Source organism: Amblyraja radiata, chromosome 18 (genome assembly GCF_010909765.2).
Source record: "Amblyraja radiata isolate CabotCenter1 chromosome 18, sAmbRad1.1.pri, whole genome shotgun sequence".
Lineage (NCBI taxonomy): Eukaryota > Metazoa > Chordata > Chondrichthyes > Rajiformes > Rajidae > Amblyraja > Amblyraja radiata.
Window position 1 is genome coordinate 32,642,676 of NC_045973.1, and position 15,312 is coordinate 32,657,987.

General features: G+C 42.3%; 1 protein-coding gene across 3 annotated transcripts in view; it reads left to right on the forward strand.

Annotated features, from left to right (window-relative positions):
- The window catches only part of rbm5 (RNA binding motif protein 5), a 41,657-nt gene that overhangs the window by 1,501 nt on the left and 24,844 nt on the right, over positions 1-15,312 (forward strand). The window contains exons 2-6 of one of the 3 annotated variants that reach the window (XM_033037076.1): positions 91-165; positions 9,016-9,196; positions 12,569-12,721; positions 13,490-13,562; positions 14,316-14,389. In XM_033037076.1, coding sequence (XP_032892967.1) covers positions 149-165; positions 9,016-9,196; positions 12,569-12,721; positions 13,490-13,562; positions 14,316-14,389 — 498 coding nt within the window. In that variant the 5' untranslated portion in view covers positions 91-148. The remainder of the gene's footprint in view (positions 1-90; positions 166-9,015; positions 9,197-12,568; positions 12,722-13,489; positions 13,563-14,315; positions 14,390-15,312) is intronic. The other 2 variants (XM_033037077.1, XM_033037078.1) reach the window with 2 other exon arrangements.

Consider the following 15,312-nt stretch of genomic DNA (forward strand, 5'->3'; position numbering starts at 1 on the left):
CATCAACAGTGTGTTCTATGTTGTAAACAATGTTTTTTGTTAGAAATCAGTTTATCATAATTAATATCAGGCCTGCTGTATTTTTCCTAGGCATTATAAATCAAGGTCTTAATTTTGAATAATCCTCACAAGCAAATCCTTTTGAACAATGGGTTCTAATAAACGGTGAGTCAATTTTCCTAATACTTTATGTGGAAAATAGAACATGTAAAAGTGTGTGGATGATTCTAACATTTGAACAATGTTCCAAAGACTTTAAGATCCTGTTTGAGGGTGGGAGCCAGGAACTGCTTTTAGTTTACCTTAGTTTATTGTCACGTGCACAGTGAAAAGCTTTTGTTGCATGCTAACTAGTCAGCAGAATAACAATACATGATTACTATCGAGCCGTCCACGGTGTACGGATACATAATTAAGGGACTAGCGTATAATGCAAGGTAAGGGCCTTCAACGTATACTGCTGTATTCTGCACTGCAGGGCTCTCACTTAACTTATTTTCTCTGTTTCCAGCCGGGCACCCTAGGCAGCTTTATAGGTTGCCAAATGACAGTTTAGGTGGTCATTTAAGACGGCTTGCATGAAGCGTGCGATAATATGCTCGGACAAAGTGCAGTTACCAGTCAGAATTATGCTCAATGAAGCATTCACATGTTATTTCTGCTTCAAATAAAGTCACAAACTAAACATATTCACCAATCAAGATATGATACATACCACAATGACATGCAGCAAAATTACAATACAGTATCTTAACTCTTTTTACACGTTGAAATGAATGCAATTTCTATTATTTCTTTCCACTTCCAAACAAAAATGTGGTTGGATTATTCAGCGTATGATCAACCTCGGTGAGACCAAGCGTAGATCTGGCGATCGCTTCACACAACACCTCAGTTCGCAATAACCAACCTGATCTCCCGGTGGCTCAGCACATTCAACTCCCCCTCCCAATCTGAATCAGTGCGCATATGCGGGGTGGCCGATGGTGTGCTGGCCCTGGTTGTGCGCATGTGCAGGGGGAGGATGTGCAAGCCCTGGCAGAGTGCATGTGCACGTGCCGACCAAAGATCATAGAGAGGCCGCTCTATACTCTATGATCTTTGGTGCCAGCGGATGAGGAGCGGCCGGAGAGCGGAGACCCGGCGGCCCGGACACGGATGGCCGGCGGGGACGGAGAATGACAGAGATAGAGATAGAGAGGGGGGCCCCGCTCAGAGTTGAACGGCAGGTGTCCCGGGTAAGCCAAGCCGGGTAAAATGGCACGGCTTTTAGATTGCCCGGCGGGACTTTAGGTGGCCATTGGCACCCGGGCAACTGTTAATTTCGAGCCCTGCACTGTATCTTTTCCTTTGTAGTTGAATTTGACATCGTATTTATGTATGGTGTATCTGATCTGTTTGGATATCATGTAAAAACAAAGCGTTACACGTGGCAATAATAACCATATAACAATTACAGCACGGAAACAGGCCATCTCGACCCTTCTAGTCCGTGCCGAACACGTATTCTCCCCTAGTTCCATATACCTGCGCTCAGACCATAACACTCCATTCCTTTCCCGTCCATATAACTATCCAATTTATTTTTAAATGATAAAAACGAACCTGCCTCCACCACCTCCACTGGAAGCTCATTCCACACAGCCACCACTCTCTGAGTAAAGAAGTTCCCCCTCATGTTACCCATAAACTTCTGTCCCTTAATTCTCAAGTCATGTCCCCTTGTTTGAATCTTCCCTACTCTCAGTGGGAAAAGCTTATCCACGTCAACTCTGTCTATCCCTCTCATCATTTTAAAGACCTATCAAGTCCCCCCTTAACCTTCTGCGCTCCAAAGAATAAAGCCCTAACTTGTTCAACCTTTCTCTGTAACTTAGTTGCTGAAACCCAGGCAACATTCAAGTAAATCTCCTCTGTACTCTCTCTATTTTGTTGACATCCTTCCTATAATTAGGCGACCAAAATTGTACCCCATACTCCAGAATTGGCCTCACCAATGCCTTGTACAATTTTAACATTACATCCCAACTTCTATACTCAATACTCTGATTTATAAAGGCCAGCACACCAAAAGCTTTCTTTACCACCCTATCTACATGAGATTCCACTTTCAGGGAACTGTGCACAGTTATTCCCAGATCCCTCTGTTCACCTGCATTCTTCAATTCCCTACCATTTACCATGTACGTCCTATTTTGATTTGTCCTGCCAAGATGTAGCACCTCACACTTATCAGCATTAAACTCCATCTGCCATCTTTCAGTCCACTCTTCCAACTGGCATAAATCTCTCTGTAGACTTTGAAAATCTACTTCATTATCCACAACCCCACCTATCTTAGTATCATCTGCATACTTACTAATCCAATTTACCACACCATCATCCAGATCATTGATGTACATGACAAACAACAGTGGACCCAACACAGATCCCTGTGGCACCCCACTAGTCACTGGCGTCCAACCTGACAAACAACCATCCACCATTACTCTCTGGCATCTCCCATTCAGCCACTGTTGAATCCATCTTGCTACTCCACCATTAATACCCAACCATTGAACCTTCTTAACCAACCTTCCATGAGGAACCTTGTCAAAGGCCTTACTGAAGTCCATATATACAACATCCACTGCTTTATCCTCATCAATATCCCGAGTAACCTCTTCAAAAAATTCAAGAAGATTAGTCAAACATGACCTTCCAGGCACAAATCCATGTTGACTGTTCCTAATCAGACCCTGTTTATCCAGATGCTTATATATATTATCTCTAAGTATCCTTTCCATTAATTTGCCCACCACTGATGTCAAACTAACAGGTCTATAATTGCTAGGTTTACTCTTAGACCCCTTTTTAAACAATGGAACAACATGCGCAGCACGCCAATCCTCCGGCACTATTCCCGTTTCTAATGACATTTGAAATATTTCTGTCATAGCCCCTGCTATTTCTACACTAACTTCCCTCAATGTCCTAGGGAATATCCTGTCCGGACCTGGAGACTTATCCACTTTTATATTTCTCAAAAGTGTCAGTACTTCCTCTTCTTTGAATCTCATAGTTTCCATAGCTACTCTACTTGTTTCCCTTACCTCACATAATTCAATATCCTTCTCCTTGGTGAATACCGAAGAAAAGAAATTGTTCAATATCTCCCCCATCTCTTTTGGCTCTGCAGATAGCTGTCCACTCTGACTCTCTAATGGATCAATTTTATCCCTCGTTATCCTTTTGCTATTAATATAGCTGTAGAAACCCTTTGGGTTTACTTTCACCTTACTTGCCAAAGCAACCTCATATCTTCTTTTAGCTTTTCTAATTTCTTTCTTAAGATTCCTTTTACATTCTTTATACTCCTCAAGCACCTCATTTACTCCATGCTGCCTATAATTATTGTAGATCTCCCTCTTTTTCCGAACCAAGTGTCCAATTTCCCTTGAAAACCATGGCTCTTTCCGATTTTTACTATTTCCTTTCAACCGAGCAGGGACATAAAGATTCTGTACTCTTAAAATTTCACCTTTAAATGTACTCCATTTCTCTTCCACATCTTTCCCATAAAACAAAATGTCCCAATTTACTCCTTTTAAATCCTTTCGCATCTCCTCAAAGTTAGCCTTTCTCCAATCAAAAATCTCAACCCTAGGTCCAGTTCTGACCCTCTCCATAATTATATTGAAACTAATGGTATTGTGATCACTGGTCCCGAACTGTTCCCCAACGCATACCTCTGCCACCTGACCCATCTCATTTCCTAACAGGAGGTCCAGCACCGCCCCTTCTCTAGTAGGTACTTCTATGTATTGCTGCAAAAAACTATCCTGCACACATTTTACAAACTCCAACCCATCCAGCCCATTTACAGAATGTGTTTCCCAGTCTATGTGTGGAAAATTGAAATCTCCCACAATCACTACCTTGTGCTTACTACTAATATCTGCAATCTCCTTACATATTTGCTCTTCCAATTCTCGCTCCCCATTTGGCGGTCTATAATACACCCCTACAAGTGTTGCTACCCCTTTCCCATTTCTCAGTTCCACCCAAATAGCCTCCCTAGACGAGCCCTCTAATCTATCCTGCCAAAGCACTGCTGTAATATCTTCCCTGATAAGCAATGCAACACCTCCACCTCTTGCCCCTCCAATTCTATCACACCTGAAGCAACGAAATCCTGGAATATTTAGTTTCCAATCACAGCCCTCCTGCAACCATGTTTCACTGATCGCCACAACATCATACTTCCAGGTGTCAATCCATGCTCTAAGTTCATCCACCTTTCTTACAATGCTCCTAGCATTAAAATATACACATTTAAGAAACCCACCCTCTCTTATTCTCTGTTTATTGTTTTTTTCTTCTCTCTTCCCTACATTTTGGGTCAGAGTGCTACCATTCTCTGCCTCCTGCCTCACACACTGACTGCTAGCTTTCCCAATTTGAGTTCCTCCCCCCAACCATACTAGTTTAAAGTCTCCCCAGTAGCCTTTGCAAATCTCCCCGCCAGGATATTGGTCCCCCTCGAGTTCAAGTGCAACCCGTCCTTTCTGTACAGGTCGCACCTTCCTCAAAAGAGGTCCCAATGATCCAGAAACTTGAATCCATACCCACTGCACCAGTCCCTCATCCACTCATTTATCCTCCACCTCGCTCCATTCCTACTGGTAGGGAATTGAAGAATACAGGTGAACAGAGGGATCTGGGAATAACTGTGCACAGTTCCCTGAAAGTGGAATCTCATGTAGATAGGGTGGTAAAGAAAGCTTTTGGTGTGCTGGCCTTTATAAATCAGAGCATTGAGTATAGAAGTTGGGATGTAATGTTAAAATTGTACAAGGCATTGGTGAGGCCAATTCTGGAGTATGGGGTACAATTTTGGTCGCCTGATTATAGGAAGGATGTCAACAAAATAGAGAGAGTACAGAGGAGATTTACTAGAATGTTGCCTGGGTTTCAGCAACTAAGTTACAGAGAAAGGTTGAACAAGTTAGGGCTTTATTCTTTGGAGCGCAGAAGGTTGAGGGGGGACTTGATAGAGGTCTTTAAAATGATGAGAGGGATAGACAGAGTTGACGTGGATAAGCTTTTCCCACTGAGAGTAGGGAAGATTCAAACAAGGGGACATGACTTGAGAATTAAGGGACAGAAGTTTAGGGGTAACATGAGGGGGAACTTCTTTACTCAGAGAGTGGTAGCTGTGTGGAATGAGCTTCCAGTGAAGGTGGTGGAGGCAGGTTCGATTTTATCATTTAAAAATAAATTGGATGGTTATATGGACGGGAAAGGAATGGAGGGTTATGGTCTGAGCGCAGGTATATGGGACTAGGGGAGAATACGTGTTCGGCACGGACTAGAAGGGTCGAGATGGCCTGTTTCCGTGCTGTAATTGTTATATGTTATATGGTTACTCTCACTGTCGCGTGGCACAGGCAGTAATCCTGAGATTGTTACCTTTGCAGTCCTCCTCCTTAACTCTCTACCTAACTCCCTAAATTCTTCTTTCAGGACCTCTTCTCTTTTTTTACCTATGTCGTTGGTACCTATATGTACCACAACTTCAGGCTCCTCTCCCTCCCATTTCAGGATTTCTTGGACCCGTTCAGACACATCCCTGACCCTGGCACCAGGGAGGCAAACTACCATCCGGGTCTCTTGTCTGCGTCCACCGAATCGCCTATCCGACCCCCTGACTATAGAGTCCCCTATTACAATTGCCCTCCTCTTCTTTTCCTTACCCTTCTGAGCAACAGGACCGGTCTTTATGCCAGAGGCCCGGCCACTGTCGCTGCCCCCAGGTAGGCTGTCTCCCCCACCCTTACTCAAACATGAGTACTTATTTTCAAGGTGTACAGCCACCGGGGTACTCACCAGTCCCTGCCTCTGTCCGTTGCCCTTCCTAACTGTGACCCAATTTTCTGTCTCCCGTGGTCTTGGAGTGACCACCTCCCTGTAACTCCTATCTATGACCTCCTCGCTCTCCCTGAGCAGACAGAGGTCATCGAGTTGCTGTTCCAGGTTCCTAACACGGTCCCTTAGGAGCCCCATCTCGACGCACCTGGCGCAGATGTGGACGTCTGGAGGGCACTCAGACTCCATGACCTCCCACATGTGACATCCAGAACAGTAAACTGCCCTGGCCCTCATTCTCCCCCTTAACCGAATACAATTAAGCCTTACCCGGGATACAAGCCAATCAGCTGCTTCCTCTAGTCCTGTAACGGCTGCTTCCTCTAGTCCGTTCGACCAATCAGAGGCTTCCACCAGCCCCCTTAATTTGAAGTGTGATCTGCGAATGGAACGTTGCAGATTTTGGTCGCTCCTCCCTCTGTAACGGCTCCCGGGCCTCTGTTGAGACGAGCCCCGCGATGGGTTTTTTAACTCACCACACGAAGGTCGCTCCTTCCTCTGTAACGGCTCCCGGGCCTCTGTTGAGACAAGCCCCGCGATGGGTTTTTTAACTCACCACACGAAGGTCGCTCCTCCCTCTGTAACGGCTCCTGGGCCTCTGTTGAGACAAGCCCCGCGATGGTTTTTTTAACTCACCACACGAAGGTCGCTCCTCCCTCTGTAACGGCTCCTGGGCCTCAGAATCTCCCAGAATCCTTAACTCCCAGAATCCTCAACCTGAAAGCAGAAATGTAAACGAGGGGTTGCACTCAATCAGTTGCTTCCTCTGGTCCTCTTCCACCAATCAGAGACTTCCACCTTCTCTGGAAGTGAGATGGAACGTTGCAGATTTGGGTAACTCCTCCTCACACCAACGGCTCCCCGGGCCTCTGTAGAAGCAAGCCCCGCGCTGTTTTTATACTCACAGCTCCAGGTAACTCCTCCTCGCACCAACGGAGCCCCGGGCCTCCAAATTTGGAGGTTGGATGTGAGATGGAGATGAGTTCTATTTCCCAGCACATGGGAAAAGTTGCCTTCAAAATTAACTTTTAATTAATAGTAATCATTAAGGCTTTCAGGTTTTACCTCATTATTGATGTTTGCTACCTTTTGACTAGTTTGACTTGTTTAGAAATGCATGAAGGTTATTTTATTCTGGGGGGTATGTTATATGAAAGTCATGAATATAGTGGGAAGTCAAATTTGGTTCTAAGCAGACTACTGAACCACTGCTATTTTGAGTTCAGTTTTCTAATATTAATGTTTATTGTATTTGTTTTATTTTCTTATCTGATGCCACCTACCTGTTTAAAAATTCCCACGTCATAATTACTAAAGGATATTTTCCATATTGCTTTATGCGGCATTCATGAGCTTAGTTTTGTATCTGTCTTTTTGCATCTGACAGCCCCGAGTCATTTCCCCGACTACAGTAAGTTCAGATTGCATCATTTTTTTGGTGTTAATTGATTTATCTCAATCACACAGGAAGCTGCCAAATGCATCAAGGGGTTTAAGTAGTCAGGTTAAAAACAAATGCTGAAAATGCGCTGCAAAGACAGCATCTGTACAGAGTTAATTATTGTGCACGATATGAAAATTTGCCTGACTGGTTAAGGATCACCAACCTTTTCTAATTTTATTTCAGATTTCCAGTGTTTGCATTTAAATTTAATTATACACTTTATATTCTTTATGAGTTGCATCGTATTGGGCCAGTATGGTAGAGACTGAAGTGTCTTCTGGCAGAACAGCAGGAAATGAGCAGCAAATTTATAGCTATGTGCACCATTAGCTGTGGAGAGGTGGTCCATTGTAGTCACTCACTGTGCATCTTTAAAAATTTGGCATCCAAAACAATTAGGATTCAAGGAGAATTTGTGTAGTTATCTGTAGTTTCATCATGCTGGTGAGAATTGAAGTTCCTTTAAATGAGGCAGGAATTATAATGTTATCACATGGAAGCAATATTAATCTGTGATGATTGGTGGCAGGACATCCCTGTAATATTTGTCATTTGTGAACCCTATGTTTTCATGCAGTTCTCTGGTCCCAGTAGCACCTGATCTCAGATAGCCAAAAGTTTAATTTAAAATTTTGTTTATTTCAGTAGTTTGTTAGATTTTGCTGGGAGGGTTTCCAAGTATGCAACATAGACAAACTTTTATGAGCAACATTTCAAATTGACTGTGCATGTTCTTACAGAGAACTGCACTATTTTGTATATTCAAAATGTTAAATTGATAATGGCACCAAATACAAATTCTAAAGAACACCCGCCACTGGCACTTCACCCGTCATTCATAATCTATCATTCGTGGAATTCATTTTTTTTTCCAAGGACTCGCAACCAGATAATGTGCTAATGGGATATTCTGGCATTGTTTTCTAATTCCACAAAACTCATTTAAATGGCTGTCTAACTGGCGACTGCCAATTTTAACATCCGTGATGTTAGTTTACAAGAATGATCCCAGGAATGAGTAGGTTAACCTTTGATGAGTGTTTGTCGGCACTGGTCTGTACTCGCTGGAGTTTAGAAGAATGAAGGGGGACTTAATTGAAACATACAGAATAGTGAAAGGCTTGGTTAGAGTAGATGTGGAGAGGATGTTTCCACTAGTGGGAGAGTCTAAGACTTTAGGTCCTAGTCTCAGATTTACAGGACGTTCTTTTAGGAAGATGATTAGAAATTTGGTGGTGATTCTATGGAATTACTTGCCACAGAAGGCAGTGGAGGACAAGTCAGTGGATATTTTTAAGGCAGAGATATATAGATTCTTGATTAGTACACGTGTCAGTGGTTATGGGGAGAAGGCAGGCGAATGGGGTTAGGAGGGAGAGATAAATCAGCCATGATTGATGGGCCGAATGGCCCAATTCTACTCCTATTCCTTATGACCATAGTTTTTTATTAATTAGGATAAGATGTAGAAAATAAGCCTTGCACATCTTGGTTTTTGTAACTTGGGTGCATTATACTTTATCATCTGTTAGTTTAGGTGGGATAAACCTATAGTTTTTCCCCAAGAAACAGAATGGCGATGTTGACTAATTGTTCCTATTTCTCCAGTTATCAGTGCAGGATTATTATGTATGGGTATACTTTTATTTCTCTCTGTTTTGCAGAGTAAGTAGAACTGAACGGAATGGCAGATATGGATCTGATCAGATTAAAGACAGGGTTGATCTGAGAGATCGGCGGGAACGAAGTTTAAGATGTGATCGAGACTATGATCACCGAAGTTCTGGTGACGATCGGCGGCGGCGACATCAAGACCACTGGAATTCTGAGAATTCTGAAATTGATGTAAGTGTACATTTAATGGATTTTGATTTTTAATCTTCAGAGAAGATGTGTTATCACGGTGCTTCGGCAATTTGGTGACTTGGTGCTTTTATGAAATTCTTGACTCTTTTGTGGTAAGCGTATCATTAGGTGTGTCTTCACTGAGAACTACCTTATTAATGAATCAAATAATGCACCCATGAATTACTGCTTATACCATAAATCAGAATTGGTGCTGAAAATATTCTGATTTACTTGGTGAGATACCACATAATTTGCTTTACTTTTCCTGACCACCGGGTGGCACCCACAATGGCCGTCTCGCCAACAGTCTGTCTCGTCCCTCCCTTCTTTGTTGTTTTATTGTATGTGTTAAATGTATGTTTTAGTGTTCTTTAGCTTAATTTATGTATGGGCGGGCGGGCGGGCGGTTGGGGGAAACTTTTTCATCTCTCACCTCGACGGAGATGCAAATTTTTTCCCGTATCGTATCTCCGTCCACACTGTGGCCTAACATCGTGGAGTTGGCAACCTCTGCTGGAGACCGATTTCGGGAGCCTGCAGGACTTAACACCGTGGAGCTGGGGGTACCCATCGGGGATCGACCTTGGAGCTCCAACCACGGGAGCCTGCGGACTTTTAACATCGTGGTGCTCATGGTCCCTGGTTAGAGACCGGCTTCGGGAGCTCCAGGCCGCAGGAGCTTCGACCACCCAGATGCGGGAGCTTCGGTTGCCTCGACTGCCCTGACCGGGAGAATAAAGAGGAAGAAGTTTAAACTTTATTGTCTTCCATCACAGTGAGGAATGTGGGGAATCCATTGTGGTGGATGTTTATGTGAACTTTTATGTAGTTGTGTGTCTTGTTTTTTTTTTAGTATGGCTGAATGGTAATTCGGATATCATTGTACCTTAATTGGTACACGTGACAATAAAATACCTTTGATGGTATTTAGGCCCTACCACAGTCACGTGATATCCACTTGATTGAATTAATTCTGCTTGTTCTGGTATTCTCACAGCACCCCGGACAGCCTTGCAGAGTTCATACTTTGTGTACAGAACAGGTTCGTCCTTGAATCCTCGGATCAGCATCTTCCTGTTCATCCAGGGTGTATGGTTAGGATAGACCCTAATTGTCTTTGTCAGAATGCAATCAACAACACATTTCCTCATGAAACTGATGACGAATGTGTTATACTCATTGAGACTGGTTGAAGTGTTCTTGAATGGACTCACAACTGGCCTGAAGTAGACCCTCAGGCCATGATCTTGTTGAATGGCTGAGCCAGCTCTGAAGATTGAATGGTCTCCTTCCTATCCTAGGTCTTTGAATAAACAGACATTTGAACCTTTGAACTTTTCATGTGTTAATATTTAAAGCAGGACCCTCTCTCTGCAGTAAAGGATCTTCCTCCAAAATGATCAGTGCATTAGATGCGCTGCTAATAAGCTTGGTTTTCCACAGAAAATACACTTTAGAGGAATATTGTGAAAGTCAATCGCGATAAAATAGGCCAAAGTCAGCATGGCTTTGTGAAGGGGACGTCTTGCTTGACAAATTTGCTGGAATTCTTTGAAGAAGTAAACAGCAGGACAGACAAAGGAGAGTCAGTAGATGTTGTTTACTTAGATTTTCAGAAAGCCTCTGATGAGGTGCCACACGTTGGGCTGCTTCGGAAGATGAGAACCCATGGTATCAAAGGGTAGATACTTGCATGGATAGCAGGTTGGCTGGATAGCAGAAGACAGTGGCAATAAAGGGAGCTTTTTCTGGTTGGCTGCCAGTGACTAGTGGAGGTCCGCAAGGGTCGGTGCTGGGGCCGCTACACTTCACGTTGTATATTAGTGATTTGGACGAGGGGATTGAAGGCTTTGTGGTAAAGTTTGTGGATGACAGGAACATAGGTGATGGGGCAGATAGTGTAGAGAAAGCAGGGACTCTGCAGAAGGATTTGGACAGATTTGGAGAGTGGGCATTGAAGTGGCAGATGGATTATAGTGTAGCAAAGTGTGGAGTCATGCATAGGCTATTTTCTAAATGGGGTGAGAATCTGGAAATCAGCTGTGTAAAGGGACTTGGGAGTGCTGGTGCAGGATTCCCAAAAAGTTAATCTGCAAGCCAAATCAATAGTAAAGAAAGCAAACTCAATACTAGCATTTATTTCAAGAGGGCTTGTATACAAAAACAGGGATGTAATGTTGAGGCTCTATAAGGCGCTGGTAAGGCCACATTTGAGATATTGTGAGCAATTTTGGGCACCATATCCGAGGAAGGATGTGCTGGCTCTGGATAGGTCCAGAGGAGGTTTACAAGAATGATCCCAGGAACCTATGATGCGCGCTTGTTGGTACTGGACCTGTACTCGCTGGAGTTAGAAGAATGAGAGGGGACCTAATTAAAATATACAGAATAGTGAAAGGCTTGGATAGAGTGGATGTGGAGAGGATGTTTCCACTATTGGGGGAGTCTAGGACTCAGAATTAAAGGACTTTCTTTTGGGATGGAGATGAGCAGAAATTGATTTAATCAGTGGGTGATGAATCTGTGGAATTCTTTGCCACAGGAGGTCGTCAGTGGATATTTTTAAGGCAGTGATAGATAGATTTTTGATCAGTACAGGTGTCACAGGAATGGGGTTAGGAGGGAGAGATCGATCAGCCATGATTGAATGGCGGAGTAGACTTGATGGGCCGAATGGCCTATTTCTACTATTCATTATGATATGAGCCTTTATGTGGTTGGCTAGATCAAAGTAGAGGGCACCCAGTGCTCTGGAGCCAGACACTTTAAGGATGGCAAATTACTCTGGAGGATATTAGGGAGTCAATTGTTGACATTTTGATCACTTCCTATCATCTTTGCAGTAAAAGCTATTGTTTTTGAGAAATCATTTAATTAAATTACCCACCTGTTACCTTTTAACATGTTCACCGTGCTTATCCATGCTTATCCATTATTTCCTAACGTCTCCCTAAATGTGCCCTTAACATCTTGCTTATTTTTGGTATTAATCTCGGCCATCTAAAGCCAGTTTGCATGGTTACATTCGCAAACAAAGTGAGAGGCTGATTGTGATTACTGCAATATATTAAAATGGAATCTTCACTCTGATCATGCACGGGCTCAAGGGGATGAGACATTTTTCACCTAAAAAGTGCCCTTTCCAAGTAAAAGGTGCCAATAATCATTTTTTATTAATTATCTGGAAGTTGCATGGCCTCTGCGAAGCATGGTCAATTAACCAAACCTGAAAACCTGCATTCTCCTTGGTGCAATGTCTTCTCAGTACAATTTAGTCAGTATCTTCCTAGACCATGTTTAAAACCTTAGTTCTGAGAATATTCTTTGGTTTTAGTGCACTCATGTATTTGGTACTTTTTTTTCCTTTAGAGATATCAGGAGAGAAGAAACAGCGACAGATCAGATGGTGGTTACCATTCTGATGGTGACTACAGGGATACAGACCGGAATGACCTAAATAATGAGCAAGAAAGCAAAACTATTATGTTACGAGGACTTCCCTCATTATCGACAGAGGATGATGTAAGTCTTACGTTCTCCCTCAATATTTGCATTGTGGAAATTACTATGATTCTTGCTGTTTTGCAAAAAAACTGCCTGGGAAAAATAAATGCTTCATATAACCTCCTTGCAATAATCAGACACCATAAGTACCCGTGTCTCACAGTTTCAGCACAAGTGGCCATTCCAGTTGACAATTCTGCAAAGATATTCGATTAACCAATTTAACATCTAGTCTTTAGTATTTTTAGCTTGAAGTAACAAAAGCAAACAAATATGTTTATTATTGAAGACCATATAGGCAAAATACATAGTTGTTGCAAGTCTGAAATTTCTAACCCCTAAGCACGTTGATACTATTTTATAACATCGAAGGTAGACACAAAATGCTGGAGTAACTCAGCGGGTGAGTCAGCATCTCTGGAGAGAAGGAATGGGCAACGTTTCAGGTCAAGACCCTTCAGACTGATGTCGGGGGGGGGGGGGGGGGGACGGGGGACACAAAGATAGAATGTAGGAGGAGACAGTGGGACTAGTGGGGGAACTAGGAAGGGGATGGAGAGAGAAAGCAAGGGCTATCTATTCATTAATTTTAAACAAACTTTTTAAATTATTTATCCTGAGGTACATAATGCCGTTGATGTTTCTGGTATAGGTGGGATTGCATTTTGCAACCTGCAAACCCTATGGAACAACAAATGGAAAATTGTTTTTGAACAGTGTCATTTGATCTAGGTTGCATTGAGATAGATTTGAGTTAGAATTGTAATTGCAATTTTTTTCTTCTAGATTCGAACTGTTTTAGAGACTTATGACGGGGTTCAGCCTAGAGATGTGCGACTAATGAGGAGCAAAATGTCAGGTGAGATTTGTGTTCCAGCTCCCGGCTTCCCCAAAACAAAGAAAGACCACAGCTGGTTTACTGAGTGACCGAGCGGTCAGAAATAGAGCACAAGAATTTGCCATGGCTGAGGAATGTGAAAAGTAACATTGATAATTTAATGGAAAGCAAAATGTAATCCCTCAACAATGCAGTGACAGCACCAATCACTGTATTTTCTTCCTTTTAAATGTCGTAGACGAACGGTAAAAGTCCAGGATTAAAATACAGTCCGATCATTTAATAGCTGAGTGAGCAAAGTCATATTATCATTCCCAAAATACAATATCCAACTATTTATTTATCTATTTTATTTTTATTTAACATTGTACACTATTTCCACTGCACTTCATGTGTTAAACACAGGAATGGTGGTAGTGCTATGTGATATACAAAAAATATGTGATGCCATTGAAAACTCGATTACAGGTGGGTACTACAAAATAAATTCTTGTTTCCAATTTGTCATGGTCTGCATGAAAGAAGCTTTTTATTGGAACCTTTGTTCTTTTTGTAGAGAGATTGTTACTCCTAGGCATTGACATTTTGCACTGTTCAGTTCCTTGCCATGGCAAAGAAAAGGACAAAGTGAGATCACACTGAAACACTGCTTCACAAAATTGTAAATGGAGACGCTTTGAAGCAGGAGGGTGTCATGAGAGATTCATCTGAGAATGGCTGCTTTAAAACCCATTGACTAACACAATCCCGTCTATATCTGAATGCTGTCTCTAGGTCAAAGCCGTGGTTTCGCCTTCGTGGAGTTTAATCACTTGCAGGACGCAACAAGATGGATGGAAGCCAATCAGGTTGCTTCATCACAAGTCTAGATTTCTTGGAGAAAAACAAATGAAAAGGGTCAAGTTGTCTGTATTGAAAACTGATGCAACGAGACACGAGGGCTTTCCCCAAAATAAGTGGATTTTTTTGTAGGATTCTGCATAAACTACAAACTGCAACAGATTGATTACAAGTACAACCCATTTATAAATAGAAACAGCTGCTAGAGCATTGTTTCAAATAGCATGGGGCATCAAAGATAATGGTGAAAATAATTGAAAAGAGCAGTAATTAAATCTAAAAGTATTTCCTATCAGTTCCTGGCAAAAATAATTTGATCACTTTGAAGAAACTTTTCATTCAATTCAATAATGTTTTGGTAATGCCCATAATATTCTTAATTGGCCAGAAAACAAGCTAATTTTCTTATGACAAGGATTTTTACTTTTTAAGGGAATCAAAAGACAAGGAAAGTGGGACTGGGGTAGGAGATCGATCATGATCTCACTGAACTTTGGAGCATGCTTGAGCGACCAGATTGCTTAATTGTGCTTTTTTATAAAGGTGACAATGTAAGAGTGATAATGTAAGGCAACTATGTAAGACTGCTGAGTTGTATGTGGTGAGCAGCTTGAGCATAGTAAAGTGGTTTACCACATACAGGCATAGCAATGATTGCGCAGTGCCTTTTAATTTGAACATTGTTTCCCTATAAAGAGATGAGGAAATATCCTGATCCAGATGCCCAGTGCTTCTTTTGCTGGAAGGTACGGGGCAAAGACATTGTTCGCTTCACTGTTGGATTCCCTGCTTGTAAAGATCAAGCAGGGAAAACCAGATTCACATATTGAAGTGTTATCACTGCTAAAATGCCATTGCACTTTGTAATCTAATTGGGACTAGATCTTCCTGGTAATGAGCAACAGAAGCTGAAGCCCATTACCCAGGGTGA